Source organism: Crocodylus porosus, unplaced genomic scaffold, assembly GCF_001723895.1.
Source record: "Crocodylus porosus isolate Cpor-Errol unplaced genomic scaffold, CroPor_comp1, whole genome shotgun sequence".
Lineage (NCBI taxonomy): Eukaryota > Metazoa > Chordata > Crocodylia > Crocodylidae > Crocodylus > Crocodylus porosus.
Genome location: NW_017728923.1, coordinates 7490529 through 7517112, shown reverse-complemented (window position 1 = coordinate 7517112; position 26584 = coordinate 7490529). Strand labels below are relative to the sequence as shown.

The 26584-nt window shown below is 55.4% G+C and overlaps 1 protein-coding gene across 3 annotated transcripts; it reads left to right on the top strand.

The window, feature by feature from the left end:
• The first annotated feature begins 2818 nt into the window (after positions 1-2818).
• On the top strand, positions 2819-25552 carry RGS11 (regulator of G-protein signaling 11). Of its 3 annotated transcripts, XM_019540059.1 has the most exons (16): positions 2819-2941; positions 5333-5383; positions 8167-8273; positions 9011-9062; positions 9692-9750; positions 10259-10335; positions 14728-14809; positions 16292-16360; positions 18974-19003; positions 19426-19487; positions 20592-20705; positions 21287-21402; positions 22052-22139; positions 23169-23307; positions 23900-23982; positions 24191-25552. In XM_019540059.1, the coding sequence occupies exons 1-16, from the start codon at positions 2845-2847 to the stop codon at positions 24330-24332; spliced, it is 1368 nt and encodes a 455-aa protein (XP_019395604.1). In that variant the 5' UTR covers positions 2819-2844; the 3' UTR covers positions 24333-25552. The 3 variants fall into 3 exon arrangements, with proteins under 3 accessions (XP_019395604.1, XP_019395605.1, XP_019395606.1); XM_019540060.1 differs by lacking the exon at positions 16292-16360; XM_019540061.1 differs by lacking the exon at positions 23169-23307.
• Positions 25553-26584: the final 1032 nt, after the last annotated feature.

The following is a 26584-nucleotide window of genomic DNA, read 5'->3' as shown; positions in this document are numbered from 1 at the left end:
CCGTCCGTGGAGGGGCGCCCGGCGGGGCTCAGCCCGCGCCTCGGGACCACCGGGAGCGGCAGCCGCCGCTCGGCCGAGCTCTGCCGCGGGGGCCGGAAGGGGGCTGTGCCCCAGGCCCCGGGGGGGGCTTTAGCTGGCTCTGGCTGCAGCCTGAAACGAGCGTGAGCCCAAAGTGCCTCCTTGCCCACTCCTGTCAGCCGGGCCGGGCCGGTGGGGCCTCACGCGGTGCTTGTTCATTCGGCCCGAGAGCTGCCCCGTGGTGGTCCCAGCCAGGAGTCTGGGGGCCCAGACTGCAGAATAAACAGAGCACCTGCGGCTTGGCTCAAGGCCAAAGTCCTAAGCGCAGTGCAGGAAACAAGCTGGACCTGCCACCTGCCAGCCCCAGGGCAGGGCACATCCCCACCAGTCATCCGGCTGCGTTTGTTCCCCTGCCTTGATCCTATGAAGCCACCGCTTGTCACCCTCTGCTTGTTTGATAGAATGGGAGGGAGTGAGGCTTAGCCTGGCTGGGTCAGACCGGGGCCCCTCTAGAAGGCAGAGCTACAGCACCCTTTAGCAGGAAGGCTGGTGGACTTCCCCACCCCCACCCCCTCTCCGGCCTCTGGCATCTGGTGCTGAGTGTCCTGAAGCAGGGGGCTTGTGGTTTTTCCAGAGCTCCGCCTTGTTCAGCCTGCAAGGTTATAACTGGGATGCTCATGCCCCAGAGACCGAGCCAGCCCCTGCTTGAATGTCTGCAAAGTTATTAGAGCAAATCATAACACAGTCAGTTTGCAAATACCTGGAGGAGGAAGGGAGGTCACTAGCAGCCTTAAATATGGATTCATTAGGGACAAATTGTACCAAGACAAATTGATTCCTGTCTTTGACAGAGTAACTGGATTGGTGGATGAAGGGAGCATGACAGACGCAATATGCCCAAATCTTAGTAAGGTTTTTCGTATGTTCCCCCATGACATTCTTGTAAATAAGCTAGAGTAATGTGGGACAGGTAGGATTACTGTTAAAGAGATATATAATTGGGTGAATAACCACAATCAGAGAGAAACTAAATATATCTATGTCAGAATGGCAGGAGGCTTCGCTCAGTTCTGGGTCAGGTGCCATTTAACATTTTTTGTTAAAGGATTGGATTGGGAATAGCAAGCTTCCTGACTGAGTTGGCAGATGACACAACTCTGAGGGCTTGCAAACAGTTAGCAGGACAGGGGTTGAATTTAAAAGGAACATGATGAATTGGAGAATTATGGACAAAAACTGAAATTTAACAAAGAGGGGTAGAGTGCTACACCTAGGGAAGAGAAACCAAATGCACAGATACAGAGTGGGGTGGTAACTGAAAAGGCACTACTGAAAAGGATCTGGGGTTAACATGAGTCAGCAGTGTGATATTATCACACAAAAAATTGCAGCCTTGGGCTGCATTAACAGAAATATTGTATGCAAGCTATGGGAGCTGATAGTGCCACTCAGATGGATGCTGTCTGGGCCTCTGCTGGAGTACTGTGTGCATTTATGGGCTACGCATTTAAGAAAGATGTAGAGAAATTGGAGAAGATCCAGAGGTGAGTGACAACGGCAAAGGCATTGGAGGGCAAGTTGTATGAGGGAAGAGCTGACAAATATATGTATGTCTGGTTTGGGGAAAGGAACTTCATGGGGGATGTGATAGCAGTTTTCAAACATTTGAAAAGCTGCCATAAGAAAGAGGGAAATAACTGTTTTCCCTTGTTGCAGAGGATAGGACATGAAACAATGGGTTTAAACTGCAGTAAAGCTGATTTTGGTTAAACCTCAAGAAACATTTCCCAACTGGCAGAACCAAGGACAGTGGAACAAGTTGGCGAGGGAAGTTGTAGAATCTCTTCCTTGGATACTTTCAGGAAGCAGCTGGCTGGGCAGCACCTGTCTGGGATGGTTTAGCAACAGCTCATCCTAGGTCTGTTCAGGGATTGGACTCAGTAGATGACCCCTGAGGTCCCCCTTCCAGCCCTGTGATTCTATGATAATATTGTAGAGCTTTTGGCCTCAGTGACCTCTTGTGCTCCAGAGTTCCCTGAGCTTTGTATATTGTGCAGGGGTGTGATTCTTCTTGTCTGATGAATCTATTCCCTTTTGCTGTCTCCATATGTCCCCTGTTTTTGTTATAAGATGGAGAAGACAGGGACTCCCAACTCAACTCTCTTTAGACCAGTCACTTTTTCACCAGGTCCCCATATACTTGTCTCTTCTCTGAGGTAACATATCCATTCTTCACTTTCTCTGAGAATCTGTCCAGGCCCCAGTTCTTCTTATCCTCCTTCCCTGACCCTTCCCTTCAGTTGCATTCTTCAATATCCTGAAGGAGGTTGTGTGACCAGGGCAGACCACAGGATCCAGACCAGGCTGTGTCATTGATTCTGGAAAGACACAAAATCATCTCCATGTTGTTTGCCATCCCATCCCTTATGGGATCCAATTTCTGGGCAGCTCTTTGACCCCAGTTATGCCCTGAGCAGAGGACTCCAGCATGTTGCCCACACTACCCAGGGTTTTGCTTGGACCAGAGGCACTTTCTGGGATTTCAGATCCATGGCATGAGGAACTTGGAGCTTCCCCTCCAGCCTGTGCTCCCTGGCATCTGCTAGTCTGAAATTCCCTCTGCCCTAGTGCTACCCCTTCACCTTCCTTGGTCTCATCTCTTCTCTGAAATAAAGGATGCCCAGGCCTCTTTCTGCCCTTCCCCAGCTGTGCAGAGGGGCTGCTGTGCTCCCCTTGCAACATGCTGAGTTTGCCAGTGGGTCTTTGCTAAGTGTGTAGGGGGTGGACTGGTCTCTTTGACCCAGTCTCTGCTGCTTTCCCCCTTAGATGGAGCGCATGATTGTCAGCATGCAGGATCCGGACATGGGTGTCAAGATGAGAAACCAGCGCTTGCTAATTACAGTGATCCCTCATGCAATGACTGGTAAGTTCAACTGTGCTCCTCACCCCACCTCCCTCTGCTCATGTTCTCTCCCTCCCTCTGCATCAGACATGCATGTCATCTCTCCCAGTGAGAGATGCTCTTCGGTGGCCAAATCCGAATCAAATCAGGAGACACTTTAATCTCTCCAAATCAAATTGGAACCCTCCAAATCAATTTGGAGATTTTCGGAAAGATTCGTGATTCGGACATAGACACAGTTTTAAATGTTTTTCCTACATACCTCTAGATAGCAGGCAGCTTGTGAACATTGCAATGCTGAGGTGTGTGGAGTGTCCCACAGAAGTGTGGGGTGGTCCCCAACGTGCTCAACAGCAGACCTGGAAGTGGCCCAGAAGCACTTCCAGTCCACTTCTGGGTCCACCAGGGAGCTTGTTGGGGGCCCCCCCCACATGCCCTGGCTTGGCAACCTATGCCTCCTGGGTCTGAGGGGTCACCCGGGGTCCCCCCACAGCTGATTGCTGAGCCGAGGGGGGGGAGGGAGTGCCCCAGCGGACCCGGAAGTGGACCAGAAGTACTTCCAGTCCGCTTCTGGGTTCACCACCGAGCATGTGGAGGGCCTCCTGGGTGCTTCATGCACCCCAGCATTGCAGCATTCACAAGCTGTGCTGGTACCTCAAGGCATGTAGAAAAAACATTTAAAGCTGTGTCTACGTCTGAATCATTGATACGCTGAATCAGCCTCGAATCTTCAGATTCGGATTCGGCCAAATCAAATCAGGGACAGTGCTCTGAATCAACAAATCGAATCGCTGTCCCTGATTTGGGCCAAATCTGAATTGAATAGGGCCCGCTTTGCACACCCCTGATGCCTACCCCTAACCTGAGTGCACTGAGGAGATTACACTGCTGTTAGCTATGTCTGTGCCCTGGGATCTGGGACTGGGCAGCAGTCCTGCTCCCTCCCCTACCATCTTAATGATATGTGAGCATGCTAGTGTAATGGGCATGCTTTGTGCTACCACATCCCAGGCCATCTTCCTCTGAGCAAATGCTCTTTGTGCCCAGGGGAGATGGCTGATGCACATATACCCAGTTGGGTATCTCTGAATTGACAGCATGTTATTGTGGGGAGCAGGGTCTGCACACCATGTGGTGTGGTGCATCTGTGCATATGTTGTGTGTATGGCATAGGTGGTTGTGTAGGGAGCTTTTCAATGTCTGTGTGAACAACACTGTGGATGGTGTGAGTATACCGTGTACCATGTACACTCCGCCCCAGACCTTGCTCTTTACCCAGTGATCATGTTGCTGCTGGGGCAACTGCCTTGCCTGGGCCTTTGGCTTCATGAAACCTCTACTCTGATATTGGCAGCAGAAAGAGCCGCTTTTCTGCACAGTAACCTCCACAACAAGAGGGACCAGACTGTAGGCTGGAGCTGCTGCCCCACCGGACAAGTCTGCTGGCTTTGTCTGTGCTAGCTTGCAGGAACTAGTATTTTCCACAGCTGCACTCCCAGTCTTGCTGCAGCTCCAGTGCCTGCCTTTGCTGGCACCCAGCCTAGCAGTGGACTAGAATGTGGAGGGGATGTGCAGTGCTCCAGAGAGGAATGGCTGCTCTTGCAAATCAGGACAAATTTTGGATGTTCTTTTCTGCAGAGCCAGACTGGATCCCCTCTTAAGGCATCATGCTAGGCACTGGGCCCACAGATTTCCCCCTTTTCGCAAACTGTATGTACTGCTTTCTCTGTGGCTTTGCCCCTCTTCCATGCCTTAACCTGCAGAGTTGACACCTGGAGTCAGGGTGCTGAATTCTCTACTCTACAGGGGCAGGTCTGTGCCGGGGCATTAGCAAGGGCTGTCTTCTCTGCCTCCTTTTCCCAAACCAAGCTCTCAGCCTCAGTTCCTGGCTGCAGGGAGTCACGTGCCAGCAGTAATGCATCAGGATATCAATTATTCATTGGGCCAGGCTGAGAGTTGACACTGCAGGGAAGACTTAGGCCCAGATGCTGTCTGCTGCTGGCTTGGCAGGCACTGACTGTGCCCCTGGACAGCTCCAGATGGTGATCAGAGGCTCATGGGGATGGAAGACCTGTCATGCCCCAGGTTACCCCTTAGCTCTACCTCTGCACTGTGCCTTTGCCTGTTATCACCCCCTGGTTCTGTCCTCTTGTTTCATCTTTTCCCCAGCATTCTCCTGCCATCCCCATTCTCTTTGTGTGTACCTTTGCCCTTACCCATGCCTTGCAGTCCCCTCTTCTTATATTTGTGGGCTCTCCTAGAACTTCCTATGCACCTTCTCCTGGGGGCCAACCCATGCCAGTTCAGCACTGGCCCTGTGCCCATGGTGGACACTGGAGGGGCTTTTGAGACATGGGTTGTGGCTCACTGAGTCTCCAGTGTCCTTGGTTATGTGTGCTCCTGTTCCCCCAGGGAATGACATTGTGGAGTGGCTCATCCAGAAGTACACCATCTCTGAGGAGGGTAAGCACTACCTCATCTCAGCCCTGGGCTCTGTTTTGCATGGGTGGGATGCCAGGCCAGCAATTTGGGAACCTTGTCCCCATGGAGGAGGATCTGGGTGAGGCCTGCTTTCTCTGGCTGGAAGCCTAAGATGTTTGTTCTGCCCTCTCCCTCAAGAACTGAGTCTTCCCATCCCCTGCACAGACCCTTGTCACATGGCTACTTCAGGATAGCGCTTGCCACCCTGTTCTTCTTGGCCCCTCTTGGGAAGTACCAAGCACATAAGTGACTTGGCACCAAGGCACAGGTCTGGCTCAGTCCATCTCTGGTCTTTTCCAGAGTGACCCAAGGTTGTTTGTGCAAGATGCATGTCCCAAGGGGATGTAGCAACCATGTCTGTGCCCTAGGACAAAGGGGGGGCCAGTTCCTGGCTCAGCAGCAGTGCAGAAGGCCTTGCCTACCTGGGAAGCTGCAGAGCTGTGTGGCTCCCAGCATCAGCTTGACTGACTTGTCTTGCTGGACATCCTCTAGCAGCTGGTCCCAGAGCAACATGGCTGTGAGTAAAAAGATCCATGCCTGGTAGCAGGGGGGACCCTGAAGCTGCAGCCACCTCTGGGGAGACTTTAGGAGCTGCCTCTGCAGTATTGCAGCAGCAAGGACTCATCTAGGAGCTGAACCTGACCCCTTGGTTCCACCCAGTCTGTCTCCGATTAGGCTGCAGATGTGGAACAGCCCTGCCAGGCTGCCTAGGACCCTGGGCTGGTTGCTGCCAAGTCTCCCCCTTGGCAGTGGCTGGCAACATTTGTGCACTGTACCCTACAAGGCAGATGAGTTTGGCAATGCAGCACAATTTGGGGGTGTGCCCATCTAGGGGAAGAACCCCAGAGCTGCTCCCATGGCCCAGTGAGGGGCAGGGCTTGTGCAAGAGGGAGTGGAGCTGACCTGCATATTTGAAATATCTCCAGTTTTGTGGTGTCACCTCTAGGTGGCTTCTGCCTTAGCCTCAGCCCCAGGTTGCAGAGCATGCAGCCAGCAGTGCAGCTCTAGGTTATGGGAAGGCCCTGCGATCATTTGTTGTGTGGCATCTGGAGCCAGATCCAGGCTCTGTGAGAGCTTCTACCCTGTGAAAGTTTCTGCTGACTTGTGCTGTGCTGAACTGATAGCAGGCAGCTTGCAGGTTAGTTCAGGGCAGCCCTTTCCAGGAGGCAGGGGGGGAGTCATGTGCATGGAGTGGATAGGGAGCACAGGGGCTGTCACATCAACTCTGCATCCTAGTGATGCTGACAGGAGTTTGCACGAAACTATGTATTCTTAGCATGGCTATGCCAGCCAGCCTCTGCCTCACTTGGCAGTGACTGTCCTTGGCCAGCTCCTCTACCCTCATCCATCCTAGAGCCCCTGTCACTGTTGCAGACCACCTTGCACCTGCCCATCTGGGATACCAGCCTCCAGTCCTGCCCCTCTGCTGGGAGCAGCACTGGGAACCAGAGTTGGTTTTGGGCTGGTCCAGCTCTCATAGGTTCAAATGTACCCAGCAACAGCAAAGCCAGTGGTCTCTTTTCTTGTCAGTCTTCAGCTTCTCATGGTCCCTGCCACAGTTCCAAGAAGAAAAGGATAGGGTTTCACCCCTCATATCCCTGGTGAGGCAGAGTGCCCTGCAGGAGAAGTAATGCACAAAGACCAGGGTATGAAACCATAAGCAGGAGCCCACACCTTGTCCCATGTGCTAGGCTGCCCTTGCTGCCTCAAGAGGCCTGCCCAGGCATGGGAGGGCTCCTGGGATAGCTGTTCAAGGTGCCTTTCTGTGCTTCCAGCCTAAACCCTGCTGGGCCAGCATACATGGAGCAAATCTGGGGCCAAGTGCTAGGTGCTGACCATGTCCAGCTGCACTGGCAGTTCCAGCATGGAGCAGTTGGGCAACATGTGAGACCTGCTTGCCCAATAGCCCTCTGGCATGAGGCTTCTTGCCATCGCTGTAGGTGGCCAGGCATTGCATGCCCTCCTGTTGGCAAGCAGTGGCTGCAGAGAGCTTTCTTCGCCAGGACCCTCCCTTTCCCAGTACCCGCCCCATTTGCTGCTGGCATGGACCTTGGTGTACTGTAAGGACTTGGGGTCCTGGGGAACGCTGCTCTTCCCTCTGAGCTGTCCTGAACTTCGCAGGTGGGGCTGGGACTGTGCTGGGCTGGGGGATGATTTCAGGCAGAGTGAAGCCTTTATTTTGCTGTGCCCTGGTTTGAAGCCATGGGTTGTATGCAACAGGCTGTCCCACTGGGTGATGGCAACCCCAATACAGGCATGTGGCCCCTTCTGCTTTGAGGGGACATTTTTGGCCCAGCTGGCCTGTGCTGAGGAGACTGCTCTTCTCTTTCAACTGTCACATTCTACCCCCAGAGCTGCAAGAGGCCAGACTGTCTCCTGTCACCCAGCAAGGATCCCTACCTTGCCAGAGCCATCAACACAGAGGGCCAGCATCCTGCACAGATCCCAGGCCCATTCCTGCTAGGTTCCTGCAGCAGGGCACTCTGTCAGCTGTCCAAGCTGGGAGGAGGGTTGGAACAGCTTCCTGGGGCAGGGGCTTTGTTGGCACGCACAGAATAGTGCCAGGCATTTCAATTCATCATGATAATGAGCAGTTGCAATGATCTGAGCCTGTGGGTGGGTCTGCTCTGCTGTTTCATGGGGTAGGGTTGGTGGAACTGGTGCTGTGTTGGGCATGGTGAAGGTTGAGGGGTCCACAGCAGGTGGTGGGTGGGGGGCTGCTGCTGCACTATACTCCAAGCAGCCTAGCCACGTCTCTCCTGCAGAGTCCTTGCACCTTGGGAACCTGATTGTGAAACATGGCTATATCTACCCTCTCAAGGACCCCCGCAACCTGGTGCTGCGAGCTGACGAGTCCCCCTACAGGTTCCAGGTAGGCCTGGTGAGGGGATCAGGGCTCCATTCCCTACCCCTCCTCATGCCCATGAGTCAACTGTCCCATAGGTTCTGGGGGCTTGCTCCATGATGCCTCTCCTGAGCCTGAGTGCTCTTCTGGGCATGCCCAAACCTGTGCCCCTAAGACAGGGAGGGCAGCAAGGTGTGGGAACCCTCATGGCTGATTTTCATACCCAAGACAAGGCTGGGGCTGCTGCATCAGTCCTGCTGTTGTTGAGGGCGAGTGCTGTGATGCGCCCCAGGCCCTTATACTGACTGGTAAGAAGTTTGTAGCTGCTTCACCCTGGCTTGGAGAGAGCAATGAGTGAGACATATTGCCAGTGCTCCAGTGCTGGGTGCTCCCCCAGGGCCCCACCCTGCTCAGCAGGCCCAGAGCTGTGGGACTGGTGCCCAGCAGATGCTGCAGAGGCCTGATGGACTCATGCACAAGCCCACAGTTCTGATACGTCTGAGTACCAGACGGGCCCTGTGATACCATCTTCATGTCTGGTGTAGGCTGGGCTGGAGGCAGCGAAACAGGGATCTGCTTCAGGGCTTCCAGGCTGGGGTTGTCCAGCAGCTTCACTGTACCTGGCTGGGATCCCCCTCCTAACTGCCCACTTCCAATGGGGTCCTGCTGCATGAACTGCATTAACAGGGTAGGACCAGTGCCCTCCTCACCCCCAGTTTCCATTCAGTGATGGCAGTGCCCCCTCTGTCTCTTTCTCCTTGCAGACCCCGTACTTCTGGACCAGCACTAAGTGGCCAGCCACAGAACTGGATTATGGTAGGTGTCATTCTGCAGCACTGGGACCATGGCCTGTCAGTCCTGTCTGGAGATCCCAGCACCATTGGCTCTCATCTGCTCTGCCTTGGCCCTGTCCCCCAACAGATTTACAGGAAAAGCCCTGAGGTGCCAGCGGCCAGTAGCTCCAACCTCATGTGGAGGCCTGAGCACTACAGGATTCAGAGTGGTGGCTCTAAGCTCGGCTGTTTCCCCACCTGCCTGCTTTCATCACCATACTAGAAGAGCCCTTGGGCTGAACTATGCCTGTCTGCTGTTCTTCTGTTTCTAAGGACTGTTGTGTTTGGTCCCAGCTGCAAGGATCTGGGCAGAGCCCAGGGCTGGTAGCATATTTTCTGGCTTAGCCAGCTTTGGATCTTCCTGCCACTCTTTACTCTCTGTGAATGGGTGTGGGTTTAAGCCCCATGGGAAGGCTGCCCCCTAACATAGGCACAGGAACATGCTGCTCCTGGCACTGCAATTATTTGTGGGGAAACTGAGACTAAAGTGCAATTAGGGCAGAGCCCAGCACCTAGCACCACCTGGCTCCATGGACAGGAACCCCCCTCTTCCCCCGTCCCCAAATGTCATCCAGAGGTGCCCATGCTGATGGCTCCTTTGCCTTACTGCAGCAATCTATCTAGCCAAGAAGAACATCCGCAAGCAGGGTGACCTGATCGACCATGAGAAGGTAAGATACAGGTGCTAACCACACTGCAGAGTCCCCTTGGCTCCTGGAGAGGTGGTTAGGATAGTAAAGGACCTACAAAGCAGAGGTTTGGGGGGAGATAGGGGTTGGTATGAGAATAAAAGAGGGCTGCAGATCAGGACTGAGAAGCATCAGCAGTGGAGAAAGGTGCAACGGCTGTGATTGCAGTAGTGGCTACTTCGGCATTCCCAACAATGCAACCTGCTGACTCACCCTGGAACTGTCTCCGCCTATTATAGCCTGATGCCATCAGAAGGGCTGGAACAGGGAACCACCAGGCAGCCTTGGCACTGCATGGGACAGGGAAATGCTTGGGTGGAATAAATGAGGTTTTTCCCTCACTGAGGTCCCCAGACTGCAGGCAGAAGCCATGACTGAGAGGTACTGACACTAGGGTGTGGGGTTGCCCTGCTTGGAATGTATCTGGGTAGTCAGGGGAGAGAGAGGATGGGGCTGGGTAGGGACTGACTTCCCTGTGCACTCGCCCTAGGACAACTACAACCTGCTGCACAAGAGGATCAACCACACCTGGGACTTTGTTGTGATGCAAGCCCGGGAGCAGCTCCGGTGAGTCCCTGCCCCAGTACCCAGCCAGGACTCATGGGATGTAGAGATCAGGGCCCCTCCTGTCTCCACACTTGTAGCAGGAATATGCCTAGGGCTCTGGGGATTCTGCCCCATGTTGCCAAGGTGCATGCCAGGAGATACCCAAGCCTGCAGAATTGTGCTCTGTGAAGAGCAGCAACTTGGGGATCCTGGCAGAGAGTGCTATGCAGGGCCAAGCTTCAGCACATGAGAGCTCAGCATGTACTACTTTCCAAGTGCCCAGAGTCATGGATCAGACTTTGGCTAGCCAGGGGGTCAATGAGCCTTGAAAGCAAAAGCTCAGCATGGAGCCGTGCCAATGGTGAAATCTGCTGGAGCCCATAATGAGACAGGCCAGGTTGCTGGTCAGAGGGCAGGACCTAACCCCACTTCTCCCCCAGCAGCACTCTCACCACTTTCTGACTGCTTTGTGCCACACTGACAGACACTCCTCCCTCATTCTCCCACTCCAGGAGGTGGTAATGCCTGTGTGTCAGGGCACTTGACGTACCTGCCACTTCAAGGGGTAAGGCAGCCTGCTGAGCCACCAGCAGGTGGGGGTCAGTGCTAATTGTGGAGTCAGCTGACTCAGGGGGCTGGCAGTTAAGGCTAGGCCTGATTAAGTGAGTCACCTGATTGGAAGAGGGCTGGGTTTAGACTGGGTATAAGCCCAGACCCTGAGAGTAGGGCTGGCAGTAACATCTTGGGAGCTGGTGAAGGAACATCACAGCAGGAAGGCTGCTGCTTCTGAATGCAAGCAAGGAGAATAACATCCAGAGATTTGGATAGGAACTAAGGGAATGGAGGATATTCCTGGGGAAACCAATATGGGGGTCCAGAGCCCTAAGAAGGGAGCTGAGTGCACAGGGGCCTATTGAGAGGCCAAATGAGTCCAGCCTATTTGTCCACTTTTAAAAAACACATGGATCCAGCCCACCAAGTCACTCATTGGTCTCCCTTAGGCAGGGAGGCCACAGGAAAAGGGGACAACAGAGTTTGTGGGACAAAGAATGAAACAACAAAGATGGAAGTGCAGATCAGAGGTTCAAAACAAGCGTACCAAGTGGGGACATGGAGCAGAGTACACCAGACAGTGCCCAGTGGCCCTTAGACAAGCTCAAGGAACCAGGAGACACTGCCCAGTGATACTCTGTTTAGAGATGGGAGCAAATCAAGGTGAGGATAGTGACCCTGCAGTTGCCGGGGCCAGATAAACCCAAAGGTAGAAGGTCTGGGTGCACAGGGACCTATTGAGAGGCCAGGTGAGCCCTGGGAGAGGGGCTGAGTGTTTGGGAGACCTAGTGAAAGGTCTGGGTGAACCCACTGAGTGGGACAAAGCATGGGGGCCTATTAAGGGGTCCAGATGTGCCCAGAGAAGGAAGAGGCTGTGTTAGGGAAGACCTATGCGGGGCTCCAGGTGAGCCCAGAGAGAGGGAGTGATCTATGGAGGGGCCTACAGAGACAAGGGGGCTGACGGCTGGAGGTCTGACCCTGGGAATTTCAACTGACCTGTGTGGGGCCAGGGCCCAGGAGGGGCTGAAGGGTGAAATAAACCATAGCAGAGACTGCCAGAGTCAAGAGAGCCTGGAGTTCTTGACTGGCCTAAAGCAGGGCCAAGGCCTAGGAGAGGCCAAGGGTCCTTGTATGACCACAGCTGAGAGGAAGGGATCAAGGGGCGTGCAGCCCAGGATGAGGATGGCTGGCTGTCAGCCATCTAATAAAAGAGGGATCAATAAAAGAGGTCTGAGAGAGACCTGGGGGCCAGAGATGGAGAACTCATATGGGAGATGGAGTCAGGGACAGGGGGCTGTGTGGCTAGCAGCCCAGGAAGGGCGTAGGACATCTAGGGGAAAGCCCAGAGAAGGACATGTAAGATCAGGTAGCCCTGAAGATTGGTCCTGGGTAAGACCTGAAACTGCACCCTACTTGGGCTGTTTAGTGTGGTGGGGCTGTCTGTTGTGGGGCATCCTCCATGAAATACCACACATGGGCCAATGCAGGGAAAGGTGAGGATGGAGGCTGGAAAGCCTCAGCTCCCACTGCCTTGTGGGTTACCCCATGGAAGGGGTGGGCTAGGGGTGCATACCTGGATAGAAAAGCACTTGGTCAGGGAAGACTGGGATCACATGGGTCCAGAGGCCCAGCAAGGGGCCAGGGAACAGAGTGCAGGACTGGATGGATCTGAGGGCCTAGAGAGTGGCTAGGGAAGTACAGAATTAAAAGGGTGCAGGACAAAGGACCAAAAGGGGCTGGCAGTCTGGAGTGGGGCTGGGAGGGAGACAGAGGGGCCTGGTAGCCAAAGGAATGGTTGTGTAAGACCAAGGGGTCTCAGGACCCAGAGAGGGGCTGGAGGAGAGACCAAGGGGTCTGGCATCCAAAGTGGAGCCAAGAGGGAGATGAAGGAGTCTGGCAGCCCAGGAAAGGGCTGTGCGGAGAGACAGAGGTCTGAGGGCCCAGAGTGGGGCTGAGAGAGGCTGAGGGGTTGGAAGGCTCAGAGAGGCTTCAGCAATTGGTGGAACATCTGTAAGGATGCCATCTGTGAGTCATTGGGCATGGCGTAGGCGAGGTACAGAGCCATTCAATTGACCTAGAAGGCCAGGACGACAATCCAGGTGGTCACTGTAATAAGACCAGGGCAGCCTCCCACACTCTGTGTATCAACTAACATCAAGACGTGGCAAGCGAGAGCTAGGCCGACTGCCCATAAAGCAGGGGATCTCAAAAAAAAAATGTGGGCACCCCATTCCCAAATCCACGCTGTAGCACGGCAGGCCCCAGAGGTGGTTGTGACACCCCCTGGTAGCCACACTGTACCCGTCCCACTTTGACTTTACAGGTACCCTCCCCTTTCTCTTGCTTGCTATGCCTTGATGTAATTGGTTAATTTGTAAAAAGGGAGGCTGCCCGATATTCCCTGAAGTCTTTGTCTATCTGTCAGCCAGCAGGTCCCTCCTGGACCCTGGTGGTCTCAGTTTTTCCCCTTAAGAGCTAGCTGAGCCTTTCTGGCTCATCCATGCACACTGGGCCCTAACTGCCTTAAGTTTGTGGCCTCCAAACGCCCCTGTAGCTACACCCACCCCATCCCTCAGATGTTCCCACTCAATCACTGTCCCTTCGTTGGGGCCTTGGCCTCTGCCCCTTTCCTCTTGCTGGGCCTGTTAGCCTAGGTCCATTATACTGCATGTGGCTCCTGGGCTTCAGCCTCTGCCCTGCTCCCCAGCAATGAGCCCACTGTGATGTTGTCTTTGCCTTGCTCCCAGGCCTTTTGGGACCTCCATCACCTCTTAGTCCTGCCAAAACCACCAGACTATCAAATTCTAACGTAGGACTAAACCTTAAGGCTATAACTCAAACTCCCAGCTCAGTCAGAACACAAACACCAACTTGGATGTCTTTCAGCACTGCCTACCAAACCCTGGGTCCCACTCCCTTGCAAGTCAGCAGTCATGTATTTGCAATAGTCCTAGGATATCCCAGGTATAAGCCACAAACTCATTCCTTTTCAGCCTCCAGGGTCAGACTTCCTGCTAGGCTCAGCCCCTGGGCTTAAATACTCCTTAAACCTGCACCCTTCTAGTCAGGTGACTCAGCAGCCACACACCCAGGGATATTCAGTCTGAGCCTAATGACCTGCCTGCCTTCCCTTGCTGCTGCTTATAGCTAGCCTCAGACTGTCTACAGGTGTACTCTTTGCCTTGATGGGCAGCTTACTACCTGAGCAGCAGCATTCCCTACAACCACCCTTCTTACAACTGGCCCCTATTTAGCTGCCTGGGTTCAAGCTACTCCAGTCTCTCTCTTACAGTAACAGGAACTCGGAGCTCCTTGTTACAATGCCCACTGAGTGCTTTCAATGAGGGGCCAATTCAGGCAATCAGCTGAGAGGTCCTCATATCCTTCTGGCAGGGCACGGAGCAAAGGCCAGCCCTGGAGGCTGCCTGACTGAGTAGGACTCTGTTTGCTGCTGCTCATGTCCTGGTCAGCCTCTCTTCTACCTACCTTGAGCCTTCATGTGCTGCTCCCCAGAGGTTGATGCTTTTTCTCATGGTGCCAGCATATGGGGCTTGAGAGCTGGCAACTCTAACAAGGGCTGTGAAGAGGCAAAGAAGGGGACAGCAGCTTACACCAGCTCCCCTGGAGGGACCCCTTATTCTTCCTGAAGCTCCCCTGGATGGACCCCTTATTCCTCCTGAACCCCCCCCCCTTGCTTGGGGCCTTTGCTAAGTTGGGGTGGGAAAACCAGCTGCTCTGGGTTTGGCCTGGGCCGGGCTTGGCCCCTCCTCTCAGGAGAGCTCCAGCCCTGGCTGTCCCAAGAGCAGTACGGGAGTGGCTGCTCGTAGCCCTTCTTGCCTGATGCTACCTTTCTATTGACAGGGCAGCCAAGCAGCGCCGGAAGGGCGATCGCATTGTCATAGACTGCCAGGAGCAGGCCTACTGGCTGGTCAATCGGCCCCTGGTAAGGCTTGCCTGAGGGAGGCTGTGAGGGCTCAGCCCTGTCAATTGTGACCATGCTGGGGAAGAAAAGGGGCACCCTCTAGAAAGGCCTGCAAGGGTGGGAAAGCCTCACTCAGGTGCGTGCAGGTGGGGCAGAGTTCCATGCTGGAGCTCTCCTGAGTGACCACAGACTTGGGTCCAGTCTGCTGGTGCTGAGCTTCAGTGCGTAGTGGCACCCCACCACTCCCTGGAGACAGACAGATGGATAAGGCAGGCATAGCAGGGGCTCTGGCTGGGGCCCCTGGCTCATAGGGAAGGGACTGAAAGGCATGTTCAACTTCTTGCACCCTTGTTGATTAGTAAGGAGCTGGCAGTTCCCCCTGCATCCCAGCCTCAGTGCAAGCACCTTCCCTGGCTTCTAACCAGGGATCCCCTGGTGGCATGCAGCACCCACCCCTGGCAGGCTCTGCCTCAGGATACAGTTTTCTTGGACTGACACTGCCTGCTGGTAACCACATCCTTGCTAGGCAGTCAGGCAGCTCCTCATCCCTCCTTTCCCCTCCCCCTGTGCCATGTGGGGAGATGTGGAGGGATGGGTGAGTTGGTTGAGGAGACAAAGAGTAGGAAGGGGGCAGCTAGTCCCCTCTGCAGTTCTCTGGTGCCCAGAGACTGCCTCTAGCTTGGAACCATTCAGCTGTGGGGCAGAGGGGTTGCAACTCTGCCCCCTTCCCTCTGCCAGAGACCTGGGGCATAACAGTATGGCTACAGGTGTACTCAGAGCAGGGGCTGGGGCAGTGTCTGCCATCCCCTACACTGTCCCTGCCCCCACCTACCCAGGCCAGCATGACAGCTGGCTTCCAATTAAAGCTAATGGGCCTTTCTCTCCTAATCCCTTCCATCCCTGATCCAGCCAGCTCTACACAGGGTAGTGGGGACAGGGCCAGCGCAAAGGGCCATGGCTCATCCTGTGCTGTCTCCCAGGGTGTTGCCGCCAGAGCAATGGGTATGGATCCATCTGGCCTGGGCCCAGGCAGGGTATGTCCAGCACTCCAGAAAGACAGTCTGGCTTCAGCAGCTTGTCTCAGTCTGGTGGCTTCCTCTCCATCCTGCAGGAAGCAGCCCTGCCTGGCCATCCAGCCATGTGATCCGCACCATCCTGCTGCTGTGTACCCTGCTCCTGGTTCTTTTGTGGGGGGAAGCTGTGGCCACAGAGCCATGCTGTCCTGCAGGCTCCCGGGGTGGCAGTGTATGTGGGTGGGCATCCCCTGTGGGACAACACCAGCCCAGTGCAGAGTGCGCCAGCTCAGGCCACAGCCAGCACCAGTGCCCCTACCCTGCCTGTCCCCACTATGTCCTCTGCCTCTACAGGGAGGAGATAAGGGCCCTGGCTGTCGCAGCCCTTGTGGGGCCTGGCTAGACCCGAGGAACGTGCATTGGGCAAGGGGCTGGCTGGAACCCATCCTCCATCCTGATCCAGGCTTGGTTCTTATTCTTTCCTGTGCAGCCAGGAGCCCCAAATGTGATGGAGCATGGGCTGAAGCGGAGGAACTGCCATGCCAGCCGAGCGCAGCTCGTAAGTGTCCTGCCTGGGGAGGCCGTGGTTGGCACAGAAGTGCTTGGTCCCCACTCCTGCAGCACTCCCCGTGGACTGCATAAGCCAAAAGATCCGCCCTCTGCAGGCACATCCTAGCTCATCCTGGTCCTACTAGGGGCTTGATGCCATTGGGCTGTCCAGGTTCTTGCTGCACTGGGCCCCTGTAGGTATCCCAGACGTGCAGGCTGAGACAGTGTGTGCCTGCTGAGCCCTCCCCCAGAGCCTAGCCCCACCAGTCTCTGCACTCAAGTGTCCTTGCTCTGTGGCACATGGTGCAGTGCTGGGTGGGCTGCCCCATGCCCAGCAGGACGTGCTCTTAGTCCCAGGGTATGATGCTGTCTGCTAGCTCCGGTCTCATTGCTGCTGTCCCTGCGGTCAAGAGAGTCACCATTAACTCTGAGGATTAGTCCCCTGGTGTTAGCATCCATGTTTCCTGTTGTTACCCCTGCCTGGTGTCTCGAATCTGTCTGGGTTCCTGTGTACCATTTCTGTCTGCTCATCTCCAGCTCTGAATAATGTGCCGTTTGCCTCAAGCATCTACACTTCCGTCTGGGAGCTCTGCAAGTTTGCTAGACAGAGCAGTCTCTGGGAAGGAGCATTCCCCACAGTACTCAGTGCCCTGGGCCTGACCAGACTTGCCTTGCTGCAATGCCAGCCTTGATAGTGGCTAATGGTTGGCCAAGGGCAGAGGCCAGTTCAGCCTCTATAGCACCAGGTGGTAATGCTGGCCATGACACTCTTCAACTGCTAGTCTGTCCTTCTGTACCCACTCCATTGCTAAAAGTCTACATGTTCTGGGCATGCCTTCCCTGAGGGCACTGCAGAGATCTGCTGCAGCAAGAGGAGGACATGTTGGTCCACATGGGTTTGGTGTATGCAATGGCCTCTTCTTCCCATACTTATAGTGGACCACATGCAGCCATGGCCTCAGGCTAGTGATGCCAGCCTGCACTGAGGTGCTAGCAGCCATTCCCTGGGTTGGTGGTTATCAGCCAAGAGCTGTCTGGATTGGCTTGGTGGGCTTGTGCAGCCAGTGTGATGGCCCAACAGACAGGCAGAGTAGTGAACCCTGGGCTGAAGCATGGGCAGCCTCCAGCCAGGAAAAGCCTCTTAGGCAGGGGGTGAATGCACATGGCTGGCCACTGGGGCCTGCTTTTTCTGCAGCTCCTAGGAAACTCCTCTCTTTCTGTGCTGGCATCACTAACACAGTCTGTTGGGTGCTCTTATCTCCCCTGTCTGTTGTGCTGGCTCTTTACTAACTGCTGGGTTCTGTTTTTCTTCTCTTCTCCTGTGTGCCGTCTTCTGCCCAAGTAAGTGTCACTAACCTTTGGTTTCCCATGACAGGCTTGGGGGCAGCGGGGTGGGGCATAGACATGCAGACAGGCAGTTAGCAGGGAACTAGGAGTCCTGGGCCCCTGCCAGCTGGTGTGTGAGATGGCTGGGCATGTCCTCAGGGATTTGCCTGGTGAGTGGCTTTTTGCTGGTGATGGCTGGCTGTGGGGGTGAAGGAGTCTGCTAGTGGCTCTTTTGTCATGCATAGAGAGGCAATGCTGAAACAGGACCTGGGGCTGCCCTTGATCCCCAGGGCTGGGCAGCTTCAGGTGCTTCAACCCTTGGGGCAGCACCCTCCTGCCAGTACCCTACTTCATCCCACAGCTTCCAGGCTGTCCTTTGCAGAGAGCCCTCATGGTGGTGCCAGGCCTGGTGGTGAAGTGCCTGCTTTCCTTTCTTCCTCCCATGTGTTCAGGAGTTCCACTGCTTTCTGCAGGACCAGGGGAGGAAGCTATGAGCTGTTGTGGGATCCTCCTGCTGCAGTCCTCTGGGTGGCCTGGCTGAGTAGCCTGAAACTAGAGACTGAGAACTCAGGGTGTTTGGCCCAGGGGATCCATAAGCAGGTCACAAGGCAGCAGGACACTCCAGCACAGTGGAGTGTGGAAAGGCTTCCCTCAGGACTGCGGCCATTTCCAGCCACCCTGGTCCTGCTTATAGAGAATCTCCCACAACAAGGCCTGTGCAGCCCAAATCCCCAGAGTACACCTTGGCTGCCCCAGCAAGCAGAGTGGAATATGGGGCCAGCCAGCCAGCTGCCCTTCCGGCCCGCAGCTCCGCTCCAGGCTGCCTGTAGTACCAGGCATGACTCCAGTACCCCAAATAGGAGTTTGGACCAAAGGACTGTGATTGGAGTAGGTGAGGGTGGAGGGTGGGCGCACAGGGGAGTGGGTGTGTTTATTGTAATGGGAAGCACAGGTTTTTAATGTGATTTTAAGATGTGTGATGGAAAGTTTATGGGGGGCGGGGTGTATACACATATATATATACACACATATATACACGCGCGTGTGTGTGTATATTTTTTAATTTAAAAAAAAAAAAGTACCGTGGGGGAGAGGCAGCTGGGACCTGCATGTATTGAGCTGTGCACAGCTCATTGCGGGTTAGCACCTGGGACCAGGCACAACTGAGCCCTGAGATGCTGGGGCCAATGGCTGCCTAGTCTGGCTAGGTGCTGGGCCAGGACTGTTGGGGCCCAGACATGCTTATGCAGGGGCTGCTGTTGCTGGGCTCTCTTACCCCTGTGCTTGTCTCTTCCAGACCAAGAACATGGATTATTACAAGCGAGAGGTGAGTCTGCAGGACAGGGTCTGGCCATGGAGGCAGGGACAGCTTCCCCAGGCCTCTGTTCAGGGCTGTGCTGGGGCCTCCTCCCTAGGACCACACCCAGTGCTGGGCAACTGGCACAGTGGGGAGCAGTGGGCACAGTGCCCTGGAAGCATACCGCCCACCTGCAAAGGCATAGCAGCACCTCAGGGTGAGGGGTCTATGTGGGAATGTGGGCTGGACAGGAAAGGCAGAGCAATGGAGAGGTCTTGGCCATGGGCACACACAGGGTTAGCTCCAGTTCTTACTGTTACCATGATTGGACAGTGGCATAACAGCTGATAGCACCCATCACAGCCCCTCCCCAAACAGTATCAGTGCCCTGGGCCCCAGTGGGTGGGTGCCACAATCTTCCCTCTTACCCTGTTGTCCTGTGCCGGTCCCAGATCGAGTACTGCCGAAAGGCCATGGGAAGAAGCAGGGTCAAGTCTTCCATTTGCCTGGAAGGGTAAGTTGTCACCTGGGGGCCTTGGGGATCTGGGCAGTCACTTGCTGGCATTTCTAGCCCCTGTTTTACTGGACTGGCCCTGCCAGGCATCAGCAGTTTCTCCCTGCTTTTCAGCAGCAGCCCCTGGCCCTGGGATGGGGTGAGGGGCTTTGCACTGGGGGTGGGGGCTATACTCTCTGAGCTGATGGAGCATGATCCTTACCATCTCAGCATGGCCCCTGCAGGCATCTGCTCTGCCCTCTGCCCCACTGTCACGGTAATTGTGACCTGGTGCCCACATTGTCCCGTACTCCAGTAGCACTGCTCCAGGCTCATTTATGTGGCTGCACTGGCTGAGCCCGTTGCAAAGTACTGAAGCAGGATGTGAGGCTCTGTTGGAGGGCAGCAGGCTCCCTAGAGAGGGGCTTTGAGAGAATCCTGCCAGCAGGAGATTGAGCACAAAGCACCCTCCCACACGGCACTGAGATCCTGGCCAGCTGGCACCACAGCTCTGGAAAACCTGGCTCAGATCCCTGCTCTGTCCCCCAGGGATCGCTGAGAACTTGCTCCTTCCCACAACAGGATGCTCAGCTGGTGCCAGTGCTTTCCAAGAAGATCCTTAGGGTTCAGGGGTGGGAGTGTTGGGAGAGCACATGCACCAGGGAGACCAGGCTGGTGAGGGGGTGGGCCATGGTATTAGTCCTTGCTAGTGAAGCCTATTAGGGCACAAGGCAGAGGCATGCTGGGCCCTGAGGTAGACCTTGGGTCAGTGAAGTAAGGTTACTGGACCATTTGAGGGCAATATGCTGTGCCATTAGGAGTGGGATGTTAAGGGGCTTGTGGCTCAGGAGTAGGGCTTATGCTGTGTCCCAGGGATGCTGGTGATGCAAATGAGATGGGGGGGGGAAGGTCCTCCGCTATGGCAATGCTGGTCCCAGTGCAGACCTTTCCTCTGGCATGGGCACGAGACACCAGCATGTTGTGCAGCCAAAGCAGTAAGGACCTGGTCTGTTCCACAGACTTGCTGGTCATGTTCTCCGCACCTCTGCTAGTGCTGGTCCTTGGCCTGTGCTGGGAGCCTTAGAGCCCAGCTCCCAGCCGCTCATCTCTCCTCTGTCTTGGTAGGTACGTCAAGTTTAACGAGCAGTATGTGCCCCATGATCCCATCATGTCTGGCTGCCTGCCCAGCAACCCCTGGATCACAGATGACACTACCTACTGGGCAATGAATGCCCCCACGTAAGCACCCTGTGGCCTGAGCACCTGGCATGTCCCTTCATCCTGCCCCTGGCCCTGCCATAGCCACTAGTGGTAAAATGTCCACCAGTCTGCTTGCACAGGTCGACATTCTCCCACCTGTCTGGCTCTGATGTGAAAAGCTCCAGCCCCAGGTTGGCTGCCTGTCCCATGTTCCCACCTGCTGTGGAAGCGCAGCCAATCATGGCTGCTGCAGAAGGCAAGCAGACTCTGCCCCAGGAGCCAGAGGAACATGGGGGGTCCCTTCAGTGCAGGGCAGACAGGGGCTCAGGGGCGTGGGTTACTCTTGTGGTCCCTGTCCTGCTAGCAGAAGGATGTCAGCACTGCTTTCCCAGCGCCCAGAAAGTCATGTCCCTGAGGTGGTACCTAGGAGTGTGGCTGTCCCAGCAGGGCTCTGCTAAGCACCAGCCTAAGGGGCAGAGCTGCCTCTGGGCTTTTGCCCCTGCTTGCCTCCATGTGGGAACTGATCTCTGGGGCCCTGCAGGCCCCTGGCTCCCTGGACTGATGGGAACTGCTCAGGGTGCCACAGCTGGTGACTGCAACTCTCAATGCCCTTGCTGCAGAGTGATGACTCCAACCAAGCTGCGTGTGGAGCGCTGGGGCTTCAGCTTCAGCGAACTGCTAAGTGATGCACTGGGCAGGGCGCAGTTCATGGAGTTCCTCAAGAAGGAGTTCAGCGGTGAGTGAGCAGCATGTCACACTCCACCCCCAGCACTGCCACAATGTCTCAGGTTGGAAGGTACTGGTCCCCCCTCCCCACCTCAGCCTGTGCGAGCTCCTGCAGGCTGTGCTGCATGGGGAGGTCCTGCCTGGCTGCTGGGCAGGGGCACAGCCTAGCACAGCAGATCTGTTGGCTTATGGGGTGGCAAATATTCCCCTGCCATGGGACACCCTGTGCAGGAAGTGCTTGGGTGAAGCACTGGCCGGCACAAGATAGGTAGGGCCCTGTCCCAGAAGGCATCACCAACATCATGGGGGCAGGACCCTTCCCTCCTGCTGGCCTGACAAGGGAGCAGGTCTGGCCTAACACAGTCAGCCAAGTGATGTCCCAGGTGGGGCGCTCCTGCTCTGCCCTGTGTTTTCCACCTGCCTGGAGAAAGGCCCCTTCCATGCAGCTTGAAGCACTTGTTCACGGTTCCTTGGAAGGAACCCTTCCTGGGTTGTGCTCTCATTCACCCATGGTTTGTGGACACCTGTGCCCTGGCCAGTGCACTGTGGACCAACCAGGCCTGTGAGCCTGGTTGCTGACCAGGCAGGAGCGTACTCCCTGCCCCTTCCTCCCAGTGCTCTGCCTTGCCCAACATCATCTCTCTGTCTCTTCCCACCAGCTGAGAACCTGAGCTTCTGGGAGGCATGTGAGGAGCTGCGATATGGGGAGCAGTCCCGCATTGCTGAGATCATGGACTCCATCTACCAGTGAGCCTCCCATCCCTCCCTGGCCTAGCTTCCATGTGTATTCTGTTAGCGACAGGTGGGGTGCTACCCCATGCCCCTTCTGATAGGCTCAGGAGAGCCTCTTCCCACACAAAGTTAGCTTCTCCCAGCACAGCAAAGAGCTGCCTTCCACAGTAGCAACAAACCCACTCCACAGACACATCCCCTTGCCTGTGGTAACTGAGCCACCCCATGTGGCTGTCTGTCCCATGTTCCTGCATCCTGGAGAAACACAGCCAATTGGTTACTGTAGGTGGCAGGCAGACTCCGCCCCAGGAACTAGAGAAACTAGGGTGTCCTTGGCACAGGACAAACAGGGACCCCAGGGGCTCAGATGACTCTGTGGCACCTGTTCATGGAGGGTGGACAGCTCACTGGTAGCTGACAAGAGGAAATCCCTTTGGGATAAGGTCCTTCCTGAGAAGACCTGTTGCAGCAGGAGTGGAGGGCACAGCCCTATCTCCCATTTGCTCCTGCCATGAATCTCAGGGTCCCAGCAGATTCAGAGGCCACATTCCCCCCTGAGGCAACGTTGTTTCCTAGTGACCCCTGTCTAATGGGGCCGGTGAAGACACAGCCCCTCCTTATGGCAAAGGCATGGACCTGAGCACAGCAAAGGCAGGTTGGCTCCTCAAGGCTGGACCAGAGGGCTGGTAGGTTTTGGTGGGGATCCTAAATGTGCAGGGGGCATCCTGGTTGTGGTGGCCTACAGCAGCACTTTGGTTTATGTTTTGCATAGGCTGGAGCTCCCTCTTGCTCACTGCCTGTCCCATTGGTCTCCGGACAGTCATGTAGGTGGGGGGAAGGTAATGCTGGCACCTCCCCTTGGAGCCAGCACCCTGGGACTCGCAACAGAAGCCTCTCACTATCTCACCTGCTATATTCTTGCTGGGAGAAGTCATGCCAGGAGTGGGGTCACTGGAGCCAAGGCAAAAGCAAGGCCCTCCTAGGGGGCCAGGCTGTTCCAGCCTGTCAGTCCTTCTCTGTCTGTGCTGTGGCCCTGCTCTGCAGGCACTTCTTGGCCCCTGGTGCCACCCGGTGGGTGAACATTGACAGCAAGACCATGGAGAGGACCCTGGAAGGTCTCAAGACGCCTCATCGCTATGTGATGGATGATGCCCAGATGCACATCTATATGCTGATGAAAAAGGTGAGGGTGTGGCAGGATGCACTGGGGCATGACCCCTCCCTCATAGCTGCCTGGTCTAAACATGGGTATACGTGCTAGTGCTGAGTGCAGCAGTCTGCATTACTCCTTATGCCTGGCTGGATGAGCCCATGTCAATGCTGATTACTGCCAACACAGGAGAGTTGCATCCTGTGTAGGGTGGGGTAAGTGGCTTTCCCCTCCAGCCCGTGAAACACTGACCTCTCTCCACTGAGGAGTTCTCACTGCCAGCTGGTTGCCACAAATAAAGGCAGTACTTGTGGGTTGGGCTGGTTGCTTGTGAGGGGCAGCTCTGTGGTGCTCCCAGGCCCTTCAGCAGGTAGCTCAGTCAGGCAGACTGGGCTTGCCTAGTAGAGGGGGTCTGTGGCTAGGGGAAGTGCAGGCTGCACATGCTAGGCCCAGCCTCCGGTGGCAGGAACCCAGGTGTGATGCATCCCCACAGATCACCATCTGTGACACATGGGAAGGGTCAGCTTGGGGCAGGGTAGCTTCCCCACAGCCTCCTGCTTTTGGCCTGTGCTCAGGCCTATGTGTGTGCAGGCTACACCATCCCCTCATGGTTGTTTGCCCCCAGGACTCCTACCCACGCTTCCTCAAGTCTGACCTCTACAAGAGCCTGCTGGCTGAGGCCATCATTCCTCCTGAGACCAAGAAGCGGTGAGCAGAGGCCCCTGTCCTATGCTTGTTGGGTGTATCCTACAACGGCTTGTTTCTGATTGCAAGTGGCTGTGGGGAGCACTGGGGAATCAGGGCTAAAGCATATCAGCACCCTGCACAGTGCCCTCAGCCCTGCTTTGTGCTCCCCTGACCCCACCCACACCACATACTTGACCCCATACTGACTGTTCTCTTGATCTCCTGCCAGGGTGTTCCCATTCATGCGGAAGCAGCGACACTCAAGCCCTAGCCCAGCCCTGCTGCTGCTGCCTGGGGGTGAGCCAGAAGCCAAGGCAGAGGACAAGAGCAGGACCACTGTAGCTGCTCCTGTTCCTGAGGAGGAGAGCTAGGGCCCCTTGCCTCGTGGTCCTCACTTGGTCCCTCCACCACCTACCCCACTCGTTCCCAGGCTGAGCACTGGCCTGTGGCTGAGAGAAAGAATGAGGTGCCTTGCACGTGTCAGACTGCACAATGTCCATCCTGTTTTCTTCTGATGCAGCACCTAGAGCTTGGAAGCTGTGGGGCAGGTGGCTACTCTTGTCACCCAGCCCCTCCCTCCCTCTAGGATGAGCAGCATAGGTTTGCAGAGGTCTCACACACTCCAGGCTCCTGGCCCATGATGGGGAATGTAATTTCCTGCCTCTGCCCTGCCTGTGGCATGACCTGGTACTCTGTGTGCAGGTGGTTACTGCTGACCATCAGTAGGTGCCAGGGTGTTTAGACTGGTGAGCCTTGCTGAAGCCAGTGTTGTTACTGGTACCCCTGTACTGGAGGAGCCGTAACTTAACCAGGGGCCAGGGCAGGGCAGGGCAGCTCTCTGGATCCCGAGTGTTCGCTTAAATGTAGCCTAGGACAGACGCTGCCAGCTACGTTCACACCATGTCCTGGCACCCCTGTGCCTGGGCAGCAGGTAAGATAGCTCTCAGATCCCAGTACAAACCATCTCAGCCTCAACCCCCCAGTCATCCTGCCTGTGCTCCTGCCCCAGCATCATTTTCCCCCCCTCCCCCATCCCAGGCAGTAGCCTGGCCTCTACTGTAGGACTTGCTCTTCCATGACACTAAAGGAAAGAAGCCATATGCCCCGAGGTCTTTGTGCATGGTTCCGCTTAGCCTGTACTCTGTGCCCCAGGCTACACCCTACTCTCTCTGCCTTGGTTCTGGCCTCTTAATCCTCTAGCTGCCCCTGGGCCACTGCCCTAGGCAGCTCATGGTGCACAGCTGCAGATTTGGGAACTGGCCTTCACCGCCCATTTTGCTTCTCAGAGACTGGGTGAGTCCCCTGCAGGGAGTCAAGCTCAGGTTTCAATTGGAGGAAGGGGCAGGTTCCCCGCTCTGACAGATTAACCATCCCCTGGGGCATGCTGGTCTACTCCAAGAGCAGCCCTTGCTAACTCTGCAAGTGCCCCTGCTCCCCTTGCAGAGGTCCAGTCTGGGCACTTGTAGGGCATGACCAGTCCTGAGGCAAGTTGGGCAGGGGGCTGGCACTGCATAGGGAGCCCCCTCTTCCCTCTACCCTGCTCACTGTTACACTAAGCATATGGAATCAATAAAGGACCTTGTGGGAAACTCTATGGGCTCTTCTGGTGGCAAAGGCTGGTCTGAGCACAGTGACAGGTTCAAGAGAAAAGGGGATGTGGCTCATTTACAGGTGCTTTGCTCCACATAAGCGGTGTTATGGTTTCCCAAGTAACTGCTGTTCGTCCCTCCTGCATGTCCTCCTCAGCCCATTTTGATTTGAGATCACCTGCTATTGCTTTTCTTGGGGCAGAACACTTTGCTCTGTTCTTACATGCCAGGCCCGTAGGCTGCAGCTTCTGCAGTTGTTGGGGCCTCCTCAGCAGGGGAGATGGCTCTGTGCTTCTGTGGCATGGGTGGAGCTCTGTAGTGAGCTGCAAGCTCTTGGGATGCACAGTAGGGCTGTATGAAATTTCACCGGCCATTTCATTTCAACACAGTTTCAACTCATTTCAAGGTCAAAACAGCAAAATTGAAATGAAACAAAGGGTTGCAAAACAGCCTCGAAACAAAATGAGGCTATTTGAAACATTTCAAAAGTCAAAATGTTTCGACCATAGCACTGGGGAAATGAACTCAGCCCCATTGGGTTGACTTCCCATCCCCAGCGCTAGATTGCCCTGGGGTTGGGGAGTCAGCCTGGTTGGGCAATCTAGCACTGGGAGATGGGGAGGCAGACCAGCTGGGCTGACTTCCCATCCCCAGCCTTTCTGTTTTGAGGGAACAGAACAGCTGTTTTGAATCAAAACGAAATTTGAAACAGAACGCTATTCCGTTGAACCATCAAAACTCAAGGCGAAACAGAACGGTGCCGTTTCACACAGCCCTAATGCGCAGCACCATGTTCAGGGACAGCCAGATTTAAAATGGTAAATGCTTCGGACCGCAATCAGCTCAGGTATAGCACCTTAGTCTGGGGAGCAGGGCCAAACTTCTCATGCCTGTTAACAAACTGACAACTACAAGGGAGAGCTGCCCCTCTTTGAGGTTTGAGACATTCTCTAGTGCTGGCCTAGGGCAGGGGTAGAGCAGTGACCAGCCAGCTTCCAGACTCTTCCCACCCTGCATCTCATGCTGGCTGCCCA